At 41.8% G+C, this 19,016-nt stretch overlaps 1 protein-coding gene across 2 annotated transcripts; it reads right to left on the minus strand.

The window, feature by feature from the left end:
* Positions 1 to 3,504: 3,504 nt before the first annotated feature.
* thbs1b (thrombospondin 1b) lies at positions 3,505 to 17,436 on the minus strand. 2 transcript variants are annotated; one of them, XM_023271744.3, is made up of 23 exons: positions 17,234 to 17,436; positions 17,001 to 17,078; positions 16,231 to 16,790; positions 15,909 to 15,984; positions 15,466 to 15,549; positions 15,176 to 15,285; positions 14,449 to 14,574; positions 13,322 to 13,418; positions 12,273 to 12,446; positions 11,930 to 12,106; positions 11,668 to 11,841; positions 11,282 to 11,409; positions 11,009 to 11,161; positions 10,525 to 10,743; positions 10,252 to 10,359; positions 9,699 to 9,858; positions 9,430 to 9,548; positions 8,275 to 8,509; positions 7,918 to 8,145; positions 7,514 to 7,785; positions 7,326 to 7,423; positions 7,079 to 7,218; positions 3,505 to 6,966 (listed from the first exon to the last, which is right to left on the minus strand). In XM_023271744.3, exons 2-23 carry the CDS (start codon positions 17,062 to 17,064, stop codon positions 6,959 to 6,961), a joined length of 3,510 nt encoding a protein of 1,169 aa, XP_023127512.2. In that variant the 5' UTR covers positions 17,065 to 17,078; positions 17,234 to 17,436; the 3' UTR covers positions 3,505 to 6,958. The 2 variants fall into 2 exon arrangements, with proteins under 2 accessions (XP_023127512.2, XP_023127511.2); XM_023271743.3 differs by having other exon boundaries at positions 17,001 to 17,081.
* Between the last annotated feature and the right edge of the window lie 1,580 nt (positions 17,437 to 19,016).

Raw genomic sequence — 19,016 nt, forward strand, 5'->3', positions numbered from 1 at the left:
GGGGATCTTCTAGCTGCAAGGCAAAAATGCTAGCCACCAAGTTACTGTGCAGCCCTTTGTTAAAATATATTAGATTTAATAATTTAGAAATAAGAGTAATGGTATCAGTCATTTGTTATGAAATGCAAAAGGCATTTTAAAAGTGACAGGAGAGCAGGTAACCAGTAGAAGAGACCAATATTACCTCTCTTTTCTTACCATACTATCTCTGGGTCTCTGCTTATGGATATTTCAGTCATTTTAAGCATCCAGTATGTTTAGAGCTTTACTGATAGCAAAGTCAAACATGCGCACAACCTGGAAGCACAGGCAACTAAAGATGTCACATAATAACAGGGATGATTAGTTGACGATTAAGTGATCATTTTAATATTTCTGGTGCCTGCAGCAATATTATATAGAAACTGTGGAAACACCCAAGTAAAAATGAAAGAAAATGCCATGAGTAAACCACATTCCAGACTTATTTTTGCCAAATCTGTATTGTTAAAGAAAATGTTATTTTATCTTTATTTGAGTCTCAACTGTATGCACAGGTGGTTTTCAAGAGCTACTGTGCTCACAGAGGTGGATGATGGGATATTCAGGGGGGTCCTCCATATTAACATAAGCCCTTAACACCTCTATACACAGCAGTATACAGCTGAAGGGTGTTGAATGACGGACAGAGGAGCAGGGAGGCCATATCAAATGTAATCTTTCAGGTTTGAAGCTTGAGATTTAAAGCCAGTTGTGGCAGTTGTGGTTCTGCAAATGGTGTATAGTCTTTCCACAGAAGCTAAATAAAGCTGGTATAACTCCAGGGTGGATGGCCGTTGTTTCATTTGTCAGCACATTGCTGTAGTCATTACACTTCAAGGTTGATGTGTGTATCCACTTACAGCAGAAGGTGCTTTTTGCAGACCCATTAAAGGTGCAGGTCTTTAAAAGCTTTGGTCTGTCATTATTTGAGGACTGTGTGTGGTAAGTAATCATGGAAGTTGCTTGCAGCCGGAAGACTGCCAGCTTGAAGTTGTGGTCTTGCTGGGAAAATCTAAGGGCTGGTAGATCGTCTCTTCCATCTCATCCTGTGTGTCACACTGTGGTTTTCATGAACATCAAGGTGTCCTCCAGCTCTAACCCTAATTAGGGTAAAGCTAGTAATAACCATTTGTACACCACTCTGTCTGGATAAGACACCTGCAGTGAGTGCAGAATACATTGTCTGAAGTTGTGCCCACATTCAGAGGTGTTATTCAAATGGCAGAAGACTAATTGGCAACTATTGTAACAATCATGTCTGTCATCTTGAAACAAAGATTTCAAAGATATTCTCATTTCTCTTCCTTAAATGTGTGCATTGGTGATTTTTTTAGGTAAATATTTTTGGGTATAGACTGCTGACTCATGCTAGATAGCTATTATCTAAAACTGTTTAGAAAGTGGTTGAATTATTTGGAGGACTATCAACTATCATAACGACACTTGAAGTTACGTCATTAGTCCAATTAATAAAAGTAAGATGTTGAATTAGGGCTGCTCGATGGCTCTGTAGTTAGCACTGTTGCCTTGCAACTAGAAGATCCCCAGTTTATGTCCCAGCCTGGGAATGGGATCTTTCTGCATAGAGTTTGCATGGTCTCCCTGTGCATGCATGGGTTTTCTTAAGGTACTCTGGCTTCCTCCCACAGTCCAAAAGCATGCTAAAGTTAATTGGTGATTTTAATTGTCCGTAGCTGTGAATGTGAGTGTGATCGTTTGTTTCTATGTGTAGCCCTGTGATAGGTGACCTGTCCAGTGTGTCCCCTGCCTTCACCCTAAGTCAGCTGGGATAGACTCCAGCCCCCCCACGACCCTAATGAGGATTAAGCAGTGTATAGATAGATAATGAATGGATGTTTGAATTAAAGGTTTCCAATAATTACATGATGACATACTTAGAAAAAAAAAATTAATGAAAGAGAGATTCTGTCATTACTTCTTGAATAAAATTAATATTTAATATTATTTATGTGGAATCATTTATGAATTTTAAAATAAATTAGATGTCAATAGACAAAATTCATGGACGAATGTTTGAATTCCAAGTGAGTGATCTGTACACTGGTGTGGATTTTCAGTGTGGCAGCATTCACATCCTGACATGCAGCCTGAAAAGGGCCAGAGAGTAAACATGTGGGTGTTTGTAGACAGCTGGCAGAGACGTGTGAGAACTGCAGCTGCTATTATGATGTCTGCTCTTTAGTGTTGCCACATTATAATAATCCATAATAACCTATGCCAGACTGTCATTGCTAATAAGACTGAGTTTATAATTGACTTCCTGGATTAAAAAGAGCTTAAATTTCATAGTGCAGCCCATAAATGTGTATTTGCTTCTCTCCACTTGGCTGCTACAGAATAACAGTGAGTCATTCTATACTTCATAAAACGCTCTCAGTGAACATGTCTAAACACACTATGACTGGGAGGTGTTTTCTCAGTCAAAAAGGCATGGCACTCAGGAAATTGTGTTTTTCTTTTCTCTTTTAAAATAAACTGAAGAAGAGCTTGTTTTATCGCATGGGCAGGGATGTAGCCACCGTGGCTAAACAGGCAAAGTCACAGAAAGTCAAACATCAGTACAAAGTCTGTCAGAAGACACCACTGGGCAGGACACACTGTTTGACCAGTGATTACAGGTCTTTCAATGTCCACTTGGTTTTTAGTGTCTGAGAGCAAAAACACAAGTCTTGCTGCCTCCTCCTGTAGTGTGGGTTACTGTGGGTTTCAGATTTGTATGACAATACAGTATGTCTCATACTTGAATGAAATTGAACTATGAAGTCTGGGGAACAATTACATATATTACTGCTTATTTGAACCACTGTTCAATAATGACCTCCTCCGGTGAAAATGTTTTTTGTTCTTTTTTTTTTTTTAGACTTGCGGGATTTCTTCTGTCACAAACCTAAGGAACTAACCCTGTTGACTCACAGTGGGACTTTCTGTGTTGAACACATATGGCTGAAAAACCCTACATCTCTATATGAATAAACTGCATTCTCAGTGAGATTTTTAGGAAAGCATAATTTAGTTCCACAGTAATTATGTTTTCTCACCTGTGATGTCAAAGGAAAGGCCTCCAGTTTGAAAAAGCCACAGAGTCTGTGTAAGAAGCAATGATGTGAAGATGGAGGTATAACTCAGCAACCGGCCCCTCGCCCAGGAGACCAGGATTCATGTTCTATGAGGGACCCTTAGACTCAAGTTTTCATCGATTTTAGTTAATGCTTTCAAAACGATGACTACATGTTGGAAACTTCATGTAATATCTGATTAGCTGTCTGAAAAGTTTTGCTGCATCAAAGCGTAATTTTGTGTAAACAGTGTTAAGCTGAATTTTTCCAATATTACAACTTGCCATAGTGTGGCATACAGTAGTTCTGCAGTGTTTGAGCAGAGTTGCAGGTGAGCTGGTGTGCTTGACCTGAATGTGATATGAATGAAGAGGGATGAGTACAGAGAGGCAGGCACTACGTCCAATCCAATCCAATCCTGCTTTATTTGTATAGCACTTTTAACAACCACCAATTAAGCCAAAGGCAAATAAAATCAGCACTAAAAGCAAATAAAATATAAAAATACACAATCAAAGCACTAAAAACAAATAAAATCAGAGATACATAATAAAAGCACTAAAAACTAGTAGAATCACAAAATAAAAGGCACTAAAAACAAATAAAATCTGAAATACACAATAAAGGCACTAAAAATAAAAAAAATCAGTGTCTCATGCTGGATGGAAAGCCAGGGAATAAAAGTATGTTTTAAGATAGGTCTTAAAAATGGACAGGGAAGGGGCCTGTCTAAGGTGCAAGGGCAATTTGTTCCATAAAATTGGAGCAATCATAGAGATGTAACATAGATCTGTCCATTCTAGATAAAGCAACAGGTTACAGTTACATCTAAGCCACTTTACAGTAGGAAGGGATTGTTTTCATGGAAGAAAAAAAATTCTAAATATGCAACTCTGAAACACAGAGGTGGTTTTTAGGGGTTTAATCAGTGACTAGAGAAGGACTTTGATTGGTCAGACATGAGATGTTACAAGTTTTGTCGATCGTCTCTGTCTTGGGTCTGTTCTATTTGACTGCATTTTAGATTGGGTCGTGGAGTTTGCTTGGATTACGTTCCTTTTCAAACTGGGTCATTGTTTTATGTAATTTTACTTCTTGTATACACATCTAGTTCAGGTAGAAGCCCATTTCAGATATTTTTCTACATTTTTGGACCCATTATGTCTCCTTCAACTGATCTGTAGGCCATCCAGTACGGAAACATTAGAGCAGTGACAGATGGATAAATTGTGATAGTCCAGAAATGACCAAAATAACAGAATATCCAAAAAACCATGTAATGAAGTTGACACATTTACCAAACTTGTGACATTCAGAGTTTGCTCAGACTGTGTCGTGTGTCAAAGTGATATTCATATCACCTATAGTGATAGAAGAGATCTATTTTGTCCATCACATGATTATTCTAGTCCCTGTCTATGGCCTTTCAGTCAATGTCAAGGTTTGTGTCAACCTAATATTTGCAGATCGCAGGGAGGCCATGCACACCAAGCTTAGGAGCAGATGTCCGTGTCACATTCCTCATGTGCCCTTCATCATAGAGACCATGTTTGTATCCATGCAGAGAGAAGAACCTGAGAGTATAAGTCTGTTTGAGCTTCAGGGAAAGTGGGCCACCACTCCAGCTGCTGAGTTTTGAAGCTACAGTAAACCCAATCAAAACTGGGGCCTTTGTGATGTATTCTAGTGAGAGGAGTCCCACAAAGTCTTCTGAGTCAACCGCCAGTTTGTATTTGTAAATTATGACTGTATCTCTACGTCATTAGAACATATTCTAGACTTCATGACTGCTGGACTTTGATACAAAAAAGCAACATCGCTCCACTGTCAAACAAAAGCACAGAAAGATTTGAGAATTTTAACAACTATTTATTGTCTTAAAGTATGTAACAAAATAGTCGCTATGAATAAAAACTGTATTTTGCTTTGTACAACTAAGAAAATGTTTACAGACAAGCCAAACTAATTGTAAAAAAATAATGGTAACATTGATACACATTAACAAAAAAAAAAGGTAAAAACGATAAAGAACAGAACATCCTCACGTCAGTGTGCAAACCGTTTATACAGATGGACATGTGGCCTTTTGTAAGGCAACAGATCCTGATAAATTATTTAAATAGCATTTTTCTACTTACATGCACGCACACACACACACACACACACACGCGCACACACACACACACACACACACACAAACACACACACGCGTGCACGCACACACACATAAATCAACATCCCACAAACAGCTAAGACAAACAGAACAATAATTTATCTGCTAAAACCGCATTGGACAAACATGATAAACCAAAATTATAAAAAAGAAGTCTCCCATTTTATTGTCATTTTTACTGGCATAGATCATAGGACTGGGAGCTCTGCTGCATTTGTAGATATGAAATGTCCTAGTATTTACAGCTCATGCTACAGTAGCACTAAGATGTCCATCTTTTCAAAGGTATATGAAAAAGTACTTAGATTGTGTTTTTGTTTGATCAAATTATACAACAGAAATGAGGTAATAATTGTACATCAAAGATTTCCTTTGTTTTTCATCTCTCTCTGAAGAAAAGGCACACAAGTCACATACACTTCATACTAAGCAGCCCTATCTGAAGAATACCTATCAGTTTGTACAGTGGGAGATGAGAGACAATAACAAGAGCATGCATCCTGTACCTGACAATTGACTTTATCTGATTTTAGATCAGTTTTCACTGTAATATAGCCACTGGAACTGGAAGGATTTTATTTACTTTTTCAAAGTATTCAAAATGTGTTTGCTGTCTACATTGTAGGCAACAGTCAATAAAGTACATGTATTTACATCCTTTTATATTAAAATCCTCAGAAACTGAGAGAGATTAATCTCTTCAATGACTCAGTTTTAGATGTGAGATTGGAAGTATTTTGGTGGGAGAACTGGCTCAAGCCATTTTTTGTGAAACAGATTCATCATATTTTTTCTTACTGGTTTAATGTGGGAAGATCACTACTTCCATCTAGTCCTGAGAGTTGTTTAGATAACCAGACAACATCAGCAAAATTTCTGATACTTGTATGAAAAAGATTGCTAACACAATTTGCCATTCTCTTCTGCACAGTACTTCTCTGCAGATTCTTAGATAGGTAAAAGAACTTTCTTGTTCCATTCATCTCCAGTCTTTCACACAGTACATGTATGAACGCAAACATACAACATCATGTTCTCGTTATTTCTAACTTCCAACACTTTTCTTAAGCTGCAACAACACAAATTCCAAAATAATAATAATGCTGTCTTCATCCTTTGAGTCCTCAAAAGTTGTATCATTCAGAATCTACATCCTGGTTTGGTCTTGTAAAGTAAAAGGAATATTCAGTTTTTTTCTTTGGGATGTCCATCCAGAAAGTAAGGTAGAAAGGCACACAGGCTGAAGAAGTGAGACAGAAAGACAGAGAGAGATGTAAAGGCTTGGAAGTGCATAGTTATCTATGAGGAGCCGTTCCCGCACAGAGATGAATGAGGTCTTTCAGAGAGTAGCATAGCAGTTAGCGCTGGCATAGAAAGGAGCTGGTGTCCTAAGGGCAAAGCCAAAGGGATTCTTATATTTTTTTCTCCAGCTTTCCCTGGTCTCACGGATGCTAAGGTGGTAGAGCAGGGGCTCTCTGATCCTCAACTGGCAGTCAGCTGGTTGGTGCTCTGCCCAAACAGCTTAAAGTTACCCTGAGGCAGACCACATACCCTTCGCTCTGCCTGAGTGTGCGTGCCACAGAAGAAAGAGTTGCGTAGATCGGTCCCTGGACTTTGCATGGGAATATATAAGTTCATACTTTATACAAAAAAGGTGCATTCGTCAGAGCTTCCTGCGCTGCGCCGTTCATGCATCTGTTAAAAGAAGCAGACATGATATGAAGAGTGTGTATACGGAACCTCAGATGCATTCATTTTAGGTAGTTCAAGTGCATGCACACTTCATTGATTTGAAGTAAATTCTTACCTCTGCATTCATACTTGAGGTCTGAGAAGTATACCATCTCTTGAGAGAAGACAAAAAGACCTAGTCGGCCACCTGCATATGTCTTGTCATAGATGCTACCAGAATCGGCCATGATCTTCTTACCTTCGTACATCACAACTCTGGGGTAATAAAGGATAAATGAAACATGGTCCAAATATTGACATTTCAACATAAACTAATGTGAAGCGTGATTATGTATGGGGATTCAATGATTTCCTCTACTCACCGAATATGTCCTGTTCTCGGCCTATGGATCAGATGCCATCTATAGGCAGTAAAATCTTTCCATCCAACATTCTTAGGGTCATGCCAGAGAGTGCGGACCTTAAGCATGAGGGAATAAACAGCCATTGATTTATCAGATTTCTTATCACACGTTAAAATTGTTTATTGAGAGATGGGAGTCCAGTGTACCTGTCCTGGGGTATTGCCTGTGTGCCAGAGGGCATTCCTGAGGTGTTCTCCTGGGCCGGTAGTGGAGTTAACCACTTTAATAGACAGGCCAGAGTAGCCCTGGGCTTTGGTGGGTTTATTTGACCAGTAGGTCTGCGTGATCTGCTTCCACATCACCACATAGAATCTGGAACTGGACTGGTAGCCAAACACAAAGCCAGCATAATCATCATCCCTCTCTGTGTTGATGAAGAAAGTCCCACTGAAGTCCACTGAATTGAACTCATGGTAACCTGATGGAGTAACAAATTGGAGGGATCTCAACACAAGACATCAATAAAAAGGGACTGACAAAGAGCTACATCTATCTTTGCATAGTCTGAAGGTCAGTGTGCAGACAATTATGAAACACTCTTTTTGCTTACCAACAGCAATGCCAGGGTCGCAGTTGACAGTCTGAACCAACTCCTTGCCCTGATGGCGGACAACCCAGTTAGGATCAATCTGGGAGGTGCCTTTTGGATCCAGCGGAACCATCTGGAACTTGCGGAAGTCTGTCTCACTGATGTCAAAGTTCTCAGGACACACATCATAGATGTCAGGAACATTGTCTTGATCAAAATCATCTTTGCAAGCATCTCCACGACCATCACCTGAAGTGTACACATTGCATATCAATTAATAATAAAATTCAAGGTCTGTCAAGTTGCTATGAGTGTATTCTCCTCTTCAGAGCAGTTAAGAGAAACCTGTATTGAGTAGGAGTGGCCTGTATTGCTCACCATCTGAGTCCACCTGATCAGGATTGAAGGCCAGTCTGCAGTTGTCTTTGTCATCAGGGATGCCATCGTTGTCATCATCATGGTCACAGGCATCTCCCTTGCCGTCCTTGTCATGGTCAGCCTGGTTGGCGTTGGGGATGTATGGGCAGTTATCCAGGTTGTTCTGGTGTCCGTCCTCATCAATGTCTTGGTTGCTGTCACACTTGTCTCCCACACGGTCATCATCTGAATCCACCTGATGACACAATGTTTTAAATCACAGCTATGACCTAATATATGCCTTAAGGCGACAATGGCATATTGGCATGTCAACATCTGTGATCACATAACATAATGCTCATTTGCTTTCACTGCTGTGTTTTCTGCTGCCATTGTTCTTTATGCTCTTGTCTTGTGCTTTCATTAAGAACTTCCTTAGGCTCCAATCACACTTTACCTCTGTAAAGCTGCCAAACTCAACTGGTCCAAAATCAAACATCACTTTGCAAGACTGCTTTTCCTACGCCACTTGTTTGTTGACCACTACCAGCACCTACAGTGAAAAGCAAAGTCATGCATGTCCTACTGGGCAGGCCGAGGTATACCTTGTAGCATTTCAAAAAATATGTTGTGCGGTTTTTGTAATCTTTGGAACAACACATACTATTATTGTAGTGTGGACTTCACTCTTTAAAAATCACACCTGTCTAGACTTTGATGCTCTCCTCCTCCCCCCTTCTCCTGATTTCGGTTGTTCAACACATTCCTTTTTCTCAGTGTAGCATGGCACAGGTGGACTGAGCAGGCCTATACTGCGCTGACAGGGCATGCACATACCTCAGGGCCAGCCCATTCCTTAGTAATATCCAGCCTAGGGCCTCTCTCCTCACATTAGTCAGCTAACGTCAATGGGGCACTGAAAAGACCCCTAGCCCCCCACCACGCCTTATTGAACCGATGTGCCCTTAAGCTGCATACAGGATTTACTCCACCTTTACATGGCGTGATAAAGCTTAGGCAGCTACACAGTGCTAAGCACCAAGGCTCTATTTCAATTGAAAGAGAAATATATGCTGAGCTAAAGAGAAAGGCAAGGAGATGAATGTGGATTATTGTTGCTGGGTGAGGCAGAAGGAAGTTAGGGAGGGTGGTGTGTCTGTGTGTGTCTCCACACACCTGATCAGGATTATGTTCCAGAGGGCAGTTATCACACATATCTCCCACTCCATCCAGATCTGTGTCTCTCTGGTCAACATTGTATACATAGGGACAGTTGTCTTTCTCGTTCAGTATTCCTGACAAATGAATAGAAAGATATTGTATGAAAAACAAGCACAGAAAAACAAAATATATGACACAAAAAGTGTAATCTCACTTCATTTCAGATACGAAACTGTCCATTTTCAGAGGGTGTTTTTTTTAAAATAAAAATTCTAATTTCTCACCATCTCCATCGATGTCCACAGCACATGCATCTCCCTCGCCATTGTTGTCTGTGTCTGTCTGGTCTGGGTTACTATTGTAGGGGCAGTTGTCACACCGGTCACCCACATCATCACGGTCATAGTCATACTGCCTGGGATTGTACACGAATGGACAGTTGTCCTGTTTCAAAAAGAGAAAGGCAAAGAGTTGATTCTAGGTTTCTTAGGTGCAGTGCTTGTCATTTGCTGTCTGAGCCTGTCTATTTACAGAGAGGAAGCAATGCGGGAAGAGAAGCTGCTTTATTTTTAGGCCTTTTCCCAAATTTAATGTTGGGATTACCGGCACACAGAGCAGCTCCTTCAGAGCTCTACCTCAGTGTTGGAATTTGAGGTTTTGGCTCAGGCTAGGGAGAAACATTTTCTTTCCTGCTGAGCCTGCCCCCCACCCTCCTCATACCCCACCTGCCCTCTTATTAGACTGAATGAATGATGAATGCTAAAGTCACGGTTGCAGAAGCCACACTCACACACATACACTCTTGCTTGCACGGCACCTCTGAAAAACTTGACTTACCCTGTCATCAGGAATGCCATCGTTGTCATCATCATTGTCACAAGCATCTCCAATGCCATCCTTATCATAATCTTCCTGTCCTGAGTTAGGCAGGTTGGGACAGTTGTCCTGAATAACAGACAACACAGTCAGACATTATTTAATAATATTACAAGTAATTAGATTTTAATTCTCTAACAGAAATTTCTTGAGTAACTTTGCTTCTTAGAACGTCCCTCTTTTTACATTTTTTTTAAAAAAGTCTTACAGCCTTTTGTCTTCACCATCATGTACCTTTTTGCAGTGGTAGGTGGCGTTCTCCACACAGACCAAGTCAGCATTGGGCCATCCATCCAGGTCTGTGTCCTCTCCACAGATACGGCCATTGCCAGCGTAACCAGGCTTGCACTCACAGCGGAACATGGGATCAGCAAAGTGTCCAAGGTAGTTGCAGCGGGCATTTTTGTTGCAGTCATGGCTGCCATCAAGGCAGGGATTACGGGGTGTGCACACCTGCAGATTGAGGAAGGAATGAATAGTTTATTGATCAGACTGGCGGTGCATAGACCACATTCAGGACGTTTTGACCTCAAAAAGACAGACATTCATCACAACAAATGAACATGATCCTGCCCCGAAGACGCAGGTGTACTTACATTTCACATCAAGTGTTCCAGTTATTATGATTTACTTATCAACTGACATCTCTCTCTCTGAAAGCATTTACTTTTGCTGTTGTCTGATTGGATGTTTGACAAGGAAACAGGACTCTACTTGCCTGTTTATTAGCAGCAGCCTGCTCCACACCTCGGCCAAACGGCTGGAGTCCTGAGTAGCGAGGAGGGCAGGGCAAACAGTTGTAGCCAGGATCTGTATTCTCACAGCGGTGCACACCATTAAACTCAAAGCAAGCATCTGGGACCTCCTTGCACTGTTTTTAGGATTAGAAGAACCATGGCCATTAAACTGGAGACTTGGCAGATGTTGCAGTAAGCATTAAAACATGTCTGTAGTTAATATAATCGTAGGACAAGTGCTATGAAATTTTTACCTCATCAATATCTTTACACTTGATACCATTGCCGGTATAGCCACCTGGGCACTTTCCACACTTCCAGGAACCATCAGGGAAACTGGTGCACTTGGCTCCAGCAAAGCAGGGGTTGGACAAGCATCCATCTGTAAACAACAATGCTATCTCATTATCGAGGTCCTTCTGATGTAATCTTTTTCTATTCATGTAAATCCCATCCCAGTTATGATCTCATTCTGATGGTAGGTTTGTCTATAGAAAATAAAAAAATATTTCAAACCTTGAATAGAAAAAGATGCCAAAACCATAAATGTCATAAATACTACACAGCCAAGATGTGAATAATAAAATACCACAGACGCATGAGCCATGGAGAAGCTCTGCAAGTAACTGAAATGACTCACCAATGGGACAGGCCTTCTTGTTGCACTTCTGAGTCTCTTTGGCATCACCAACACACTCTTTGCCACCATATTTTGGTGCAGGATCATTGCACAGGCGTTTACGAGTCTGGCCACCACCTCCACAGGTGACAGTGCATGTGTCCCAGGGTGACCAGGGCCCCCAGTTGCCATTGACTGATAGAGATAAGAAAAAAACGTGATTCATTTCTGCATACAACTAAAAAATTCTAACAGACAGTGAACACAGGATGGTCAAGCTTACTGGGACATGCAGACTTCTGACACTTCTCGGTTTGCCGGCCCTCTCCCTCACAGTCCTTGCCTCCAAGCTGAGGGGTAGGAGAGTTACATAGACGGATACGGGTGATGACACCAGCACCACAGGTGACGGAGCACGATGACCAGGGTGACCAATGGCTCCAGCTGCCATCCTGCTTAACTAAAGGCCGTCAAAACAGGTCAGAGGTCATTTATCAAACAGATGGTGACAGATAAGCAAAATTCCAACTATGATCACAAAATGCTACACATGACTTATTGTGGCTGTCAAACATGACATCCTTGTTTGTTTGTGTGTGTATAATTGATTTGTTGTGCAAACTCACAGCGCTTGTCACACTCCTGGAGGTAGCAGTCGCGGGTCTGGACAGAGGTGCCCTCGCAGTTGTTATTGATACGGTCACAAGAGCGCCCACGCTGCTGGATGCCCCGCCCACATGACACGGAACAATGGGTCCATTCAGACCACGGCGACCAGCCGTCCTCTGCATAGTCACTCGCTGAGCAGGAGGGAGAGAATATGAGAAAGAGGGGAAAACGGAGACAATAAAAGAGGTATTCCAGAGAGGCAGCACCCCCTCGCAAACACCCCCAAGCCTAAATGAGGAGGGAAAGCTCTTAAAGCGAAGGGCTAATAGTGTGGATTTAGCTGGGACTTAGACACAGAGAAGGCCTTCTGTTCAGAGCAAAGGCAGAGGACTAACACTCTGAGAAACAGAAGGCCCCACTGTCCTCAGGATGCATGGGGATGCCCCACTGGCTTATGTTTTCCTAAAGAGGAAACAGATTTTGAAAACACGGCCCTGGGTGTGTAATTACTTCAACAAGTGGCTGACATTGGGATGAATGCGGCTCCCCGTGTTTATTTAGGTTTTAGAGAAGCCTTGCAGCCAAGCCTGCATAGGTATGAAGAACATGTTACTTCTCTTCATGTAAAAGATTGCTTTACTAAACAGTTGACCAATTTTCCATCTGCTTTTAACCAATTTGGCAAATTATAGCTATTTAAACAAGAAGATTCAAAGACTTTTTTGAGCACAAAGGACCAATGTTCCAAACACATAAGCGCCCTTTTTAAAACTTGGATGTTATGCAGTTAAATCATCTTTGCTCTTCAATAGAAACTTTTACGTCTAAGGAAATATTTGTGGCTTTTTGTTTTATGTGGCAAATAACGTAGAAACGGCTCACTTAGGGAATGAGGCAGCACTTGAATGCTTCGTCTGTTAGTTAAAATGTACGCATTCCACCTTTTTGGGGCCATTTATGTAGACAGTTATAGGGCAGGATTACAGAAGTGTATTTACAGTGTACTCTCTATAGTTCTGCAGGCTCTAACAACATATGTTGGACTTTAGAGAAAGGAAATGCTTACGTGTTCCACAGCGTGGGCAGCACTCTCCATCAGGAACAGTAGCATTAGCACAGGGGATCAGGGGGCAGGAGATCTTGCGGCACACGGTAGCAGAGTTCTACACAAGTACAGAGATCAAATTTAGGTTAAAAAATACATGCAAATAGTACATATAGATATCACCCAAATGCTGCTGCAGTTTTCTTCCAAATCCAATCCAGGGGCCAGATCAAATCCCAATTCCCAAACAAAAAATTAGACACTACAAAGAAATGCCAGTAAAGTGGAGTTAATGAGTTGTGTGAACCTAAGTAAATTAGAGCATGTTACAAGATCATTTTTTTTAATCCAAGTCTTAGTCCATGTCCGTGCAACCACTTCATTAAATTCCCTGTTCAGCATCTGAGTTTGCACAGATCTACCATGCCAGAACAACTAAAACGAGTTGTGGCTGAGAGCAGAGACCCCTACAGACAACCACCTGCCCACTGGGTCAGGGGAGGGCTGGAATGAGGCCAAAGTCCTAATAATGGTCCGGGCCTTAGCTGGTCCGGGCACTGAGCCCTGAACTAGTAAAGCCAGCCTGCCAGCACAACCTGTGTGGGTGTGCTGTGAATGACTCAGGCATAACAACTGCTTCTAACTATGCATGCTAATGTTCTCCCTCCTGGATCTGGTCATTGACAGGATAGAAAGAGGAAATAGGGACCCTGAGTGTATCAGTAGAAGGCGAAATGGGGAAATGATGCCCACTATTGAAATGCAGGGAGCTTCACTGCCAAGTATTTTGTACCTAAACCCATCCCTTCTTTCCACTTGTCAGAGCAAAGGTCTTGTTCTTAATTATGGCCAATGCATTACTTACAGTCTGGTCAGGTCCCTCAAAGCCACAATCAAGTTGCACTTCAGACAACAGACCTGTTATTACAACACTAAAGGCTGTTGGCCCTCTGCCAAGCCTTCACATTTCTAATTACTGACCAGATCAGTTGAGTGGTGGTTAAGTGTGTCCCTTAGTGTTGGTTGTCTTAATATATGTGTATGTTTACATGTAAAGACAAGTCAGACTATTAAGTGTGTCTCCTCGCACGTGTGTTTAAGTACTTAAGACACAATATACACTGATGGGAGCACAATGAAGGTCTCACCTGACAAGTGCACTCAGTGCAGTCATCGACGGTCCACTCATCTCTGTTCTTGCGCACAATCCCATTGTGGATGCAGACGCCACTGTGAATGCCAATGCGATTTTTAATCAGCTTGTTCTCATCTGTCTGGGGGTGTGGGGAAGAGAAGCAGGAATAAAAAAAAAAACAAATATTGTTTGTTATTTATTCTCATAAGTGTTTATCTTGGCAAAGGGCTGCTTCTCGTGGGGTCTGTATTTACTGTATAATCAAAATATGATTAAAAAGCATGAGTGTAGCTTACTGGCTTTTACCTAGAAAGATGACAATTTGCACTAGCTCGGCATGTTCGATGTCAGTCCAAGTAAAACTCTATGATGTACAGATTAAATCAAGGTTTAAACTGATGTCAAAAAATATTTAGGTGCGGATTTGCTGAAATTGACGATGCAAAAAGTTATGGAAAATTAAAGATGCCATTTAAAGTTTCATTAATTGCAAATTTTGCTGAATATATTAGCGTTACTGCACTTCTACAGCTGAACATACACTTTGTATCTGATGGTATTCTGTGGGACTGCTGTACACACTTGGTGATGGTGATTCAGAGACCGCACACATCTAAAACACACACACACACACGCACACACACACACACACACACACACACACACACGCACACACAGACAGCCGACATTCAGATGGTCTCTTGGGCTCTGCCAGACGACATGTTGGGTTTTTTTCTTACCAGCTGGCGGAGTTCATTGGACAGCTCCTTGACCACCACACCGAGGCCCTTCAGCTCCTTAAACATGCTGACCAGGTCCTCACAGGAGAAGCCGCAAACCATCTGCAGGTCTTCATCGGGACAGAAAAACGGGCACACAAATAGTTCAGTGTTATTTTAAGTTATTTTTTAAAATTCTTATTCTATTATAGTATAGTCACAACAGCCTTTAGACTAGAGACAAATCAAAAGATGTGAGCCAGTATAATAAAAAAGGTTCACATGTCAGAGTCACATGCAGCAGTGTTTACCTTTAGTCTTATGTCCAGTGTACTCTGTTCTGATGGCTGAGGACCCATTGAGGTTCTTCAGGATCATGGTGTCAGTTGTAACAGCTGAGGGAGAAATAACAGCACCAATCAGACCTCATGTCTGCACACTCATCTTAATTATTGACTTATTACTGGAAAGGCTATTTGTGGTTGATGTCACATATCCCACACCACTATAAATTATTATAGAAAGTAATTATTTACTGCACATTCCAGAGAATACACTTAAAGACCACAGCACCCGGAGATATTTGCAATCTGGCATTCTTCTGTGACAAGTGGTAAACAGCTTAGCCGAGTGTTTTATGTAGAAATCAACTGACAAATTAAGTATATACACCTTTCTTTGATAGAGCTTGGCAGTACATGAAGCAGATGAGCGATTAGAAAGCACACAAGACGTCTTGGTCATGATTACTCACAGCTTTGGCATCCTTTGTTGCGGAGGATGGCGTCCAGTGTTGTTCCAAACACAAATCGCACGTTTTGTAGGACCCCCTGCAAGTACAAACGTTCAGTTTAGGCTTTAAGCCGGTGCAACTGAAAAAAATAATAATAATAAAAAAAACACACATTATCAGTGCATCACACTAAAAGCATTCAAACATCATTCTGTAGTCGTGTGCGTTTTACGCATTTGGACACAGTTACGCATTAAGTGAGACGAGACCAAAACCACCTCGGTGCAATCACAGTTGACTCTCCAAACTTAAACTCTCCGTCTACAATGGTTCGTGCTCTCACCATGAACCTGTCCTTCACGGCTCCCTTGCCAACCCTGAGGCGCGCGCTGGCCGGAGTCTCCTGCGTCAGGATGCTCTGAATTGGCGCTTCCAGCTCGGCAGTGTTCACCTCGTCGCATCCCGCGTACAGCTGCGCCCGGTCCTCCTGCACGAACAGCGTGATGTTCTTCCAGTGACCTGTCGCCAGATCCACATCTTCGATGGAAACCACCTGCTGCTTGTTCTCGGTGGAGAAAACTATGTCCAGTGTGTTTGCTTTGCCGTTAGAGACGATTTCAAACACTGGCCCAGAGCCGTCCTGCTTCTCCACGGTCAGGAGGCTTCCCCTGGTCCGTTTGGACTGCTTGAAGTTGAGCAGGAGGAGGAAGCCTCTCTCAGCATGGATGGAATCGATTAGGTCCCTAAAGGCGCTCTCGGGGACCTGGGGGATCAGGTCCGGGTTGAAGATCTTGTAGGCGGGGCTGTACGGGTCGTCTCCTTTCACCTGTGTGACCCCGCGGTTCGTACTGGGGACTTGGATGAGCTCAAACAAGTCATAAACGCTATTGTCGTCTCGGCTCTCTGCGGGTGAATAATAAGAAAGCAGTCAGCCTTTGTCTGGCAGAGCACCGGATTTCTACCGTTTTCAATTTTCAGTTCAATTGAAACATCTGAAAGTCACGCCAGCTTCTTTTTTATACAACAATCGGTAATCAATGTCATATCTAAATTAAGATTTATTAGAGAAGTTTAACAAGTTCAAGTTGAAGCAGCCAGTTTAGACAAACTCACCTGCGACTCTGGTACTGTCACAGCTCCAAAGCATCAACAGCAAAAATATTCCTGTCAGCTTCATGGTGAAACACCAGCCTGCTGCCGGGACACATAAAACACAACAGTCTAACCATTTACACCAGTAATGTCAGTGTCACCCGACGTCAGTGTGCAACACGTTAAATACATCAAAAATGCAACAGAAGCAGCTGCAGCTGAAGAAACAGCCGCTCAGAATATCTGCCACTCACCTGTCTGACTGAAACAGTGGATCCAAGGTTATGAAATTCCGCAAAATTTTTAGGAATCCAGCAATAATCCTTGAGAATTAATTTCTGCCAAGAAAAAAGTTCCACAGTGAAAAGAATGAAAAGCAAAATCTTGCGTGTTTTTCTTTTTTCTTAAACTTGTCTTCTCTGCTATTGACCGCTAAAAATCTCCCTTTTAAGCCGAAGGGGGACGAAGTGCTATTTAAATAGTTTGATGCCATTCCTAAGAAGTGGCCTCGTCCAATCACGGTGAGGGGAGAAAAAGGGACGAGCTAATCCTCTCAGAGAGAGAGAGAGAGAGAGAGAGAGAGAGAGAGAGAGAGAGAGAGAGAGAGAGAGGGAGAGAGAGAGAGAGAGAGAGAGGGAGAGAGAGAGAGAGAGAGAGAGAGAGAGAGAGAGCTCCTTCTACTGCAGGACCAGGACCTGGACCTGGACCTGGACCTGGACCTGGACCTGGACCAGGACCTGGACCAGGACCAGCTTCAGTGCGCTGCTACCCTCAGACTCTAAACGGAGTGGTGTTTCATCTCACAGCGTCCTAACATCAGTGCTCACAGGCATTTCCACCTCAGAGACACTCACAGAGAATCTGCAAATCATTGTCATATGTTGCTGCAGCACTGTTTTTCTACCGTTCAAGGGAACTTATCACCAGAAAACACTTTTCACAATCACTCCAACAAAGCTTGTGTTATTCTACTAACTCTGCACTCTACAGAACTAAGATTGTTCATTTCATTTATAGCTTCTGTGGCTTCAGTAGCTGTAATATTCCAGAAACACAGGATATAATTCTCCTATGGACTTGTGTGGTTTGAGTGCATGTGGTTTTGTTTCCAAATATATTTTACTTTTTATCTCTACACTTTTAAATGCCATTTCTACTGTCTATAATGGGATGCAGTGTCATGCAGTTTCTGTTTTGTTTTCCAACGATATTTATTACGAGATTAAGACATTTTCTATCTAACATATATCTTTATTAGAGACCGTTTTTCCCGGTCACGTATCAGAATATATCGGATCATATGAGGTCTAAATAGCAGTGGGCTTCAATCGCAGATGTCGAGGATTTTCCTCAGCATGTTGCAGTTCCAGCTCCAACCGCTAGGAGCCGACGTGAGTTCACTGGAGTGATGCCTGAGGCAGTTCAAGGTGCTGCTGTTGCACCTGAACTCACATTAAACTGTTTTCTAGTACAAATTAGTTATTTAAGGTATTATCCAACATGCTGTATTTATAATATTAATGTAATGATTTTGTAGTGCGTCAAACATCAGCCTTATGCTTTAGTGTCACTGAGCAAGGCAGCGAGATTCTGTAAAAGGACAGTTATATAAAGAACAACAGACATAAATCTTCTTTAAACAGTGACAAAAAAGATGGCGCTTGTTTTTCCATTCTTTGTTGGACACCAGACATCCTTCTTCACAGTTTCAGGCCACATACTGATTCATACTGGTTTAAGATCTCCAACATAAACTCTCACCAGAGACTTTATTAGGTCCCATTGTGAAGCCTAATGGGTCATTCCAGAATTGGAGGACATTTGGGCTTCAAAATGTTTGAAAAAGAAAGCCTCTCTTTGACAATTTTCTGCTACATATTCATCTATAATAGGTAATAAACAATCAAAGGCTTGATTGGTTCAGCTTACACACCAATGGTATCCTTTTATTCCATGTTTTATTTGTTGTTTGCTAACCCTACTCTAATCACAGTAACAGGGTTGCTAATCCATGCTAATGTTAGCTTTTTCTCAGGA

This window comes from Amphiprion ocellaris, chromosome 12 (genome assembly GCF_022539595.1).
Source record: "Amphiprion ocellaris isolate individual 3 ecotype Okinawa chromosome 12, ASM2253959v1, whole genome shotgun sequence".
Taxonomy (NCBI): Eukaryota; Metazoa; Chordata; class Actinopteri; family Pomacentridae; genus Amphiprion; species Amphiprion ocellaris.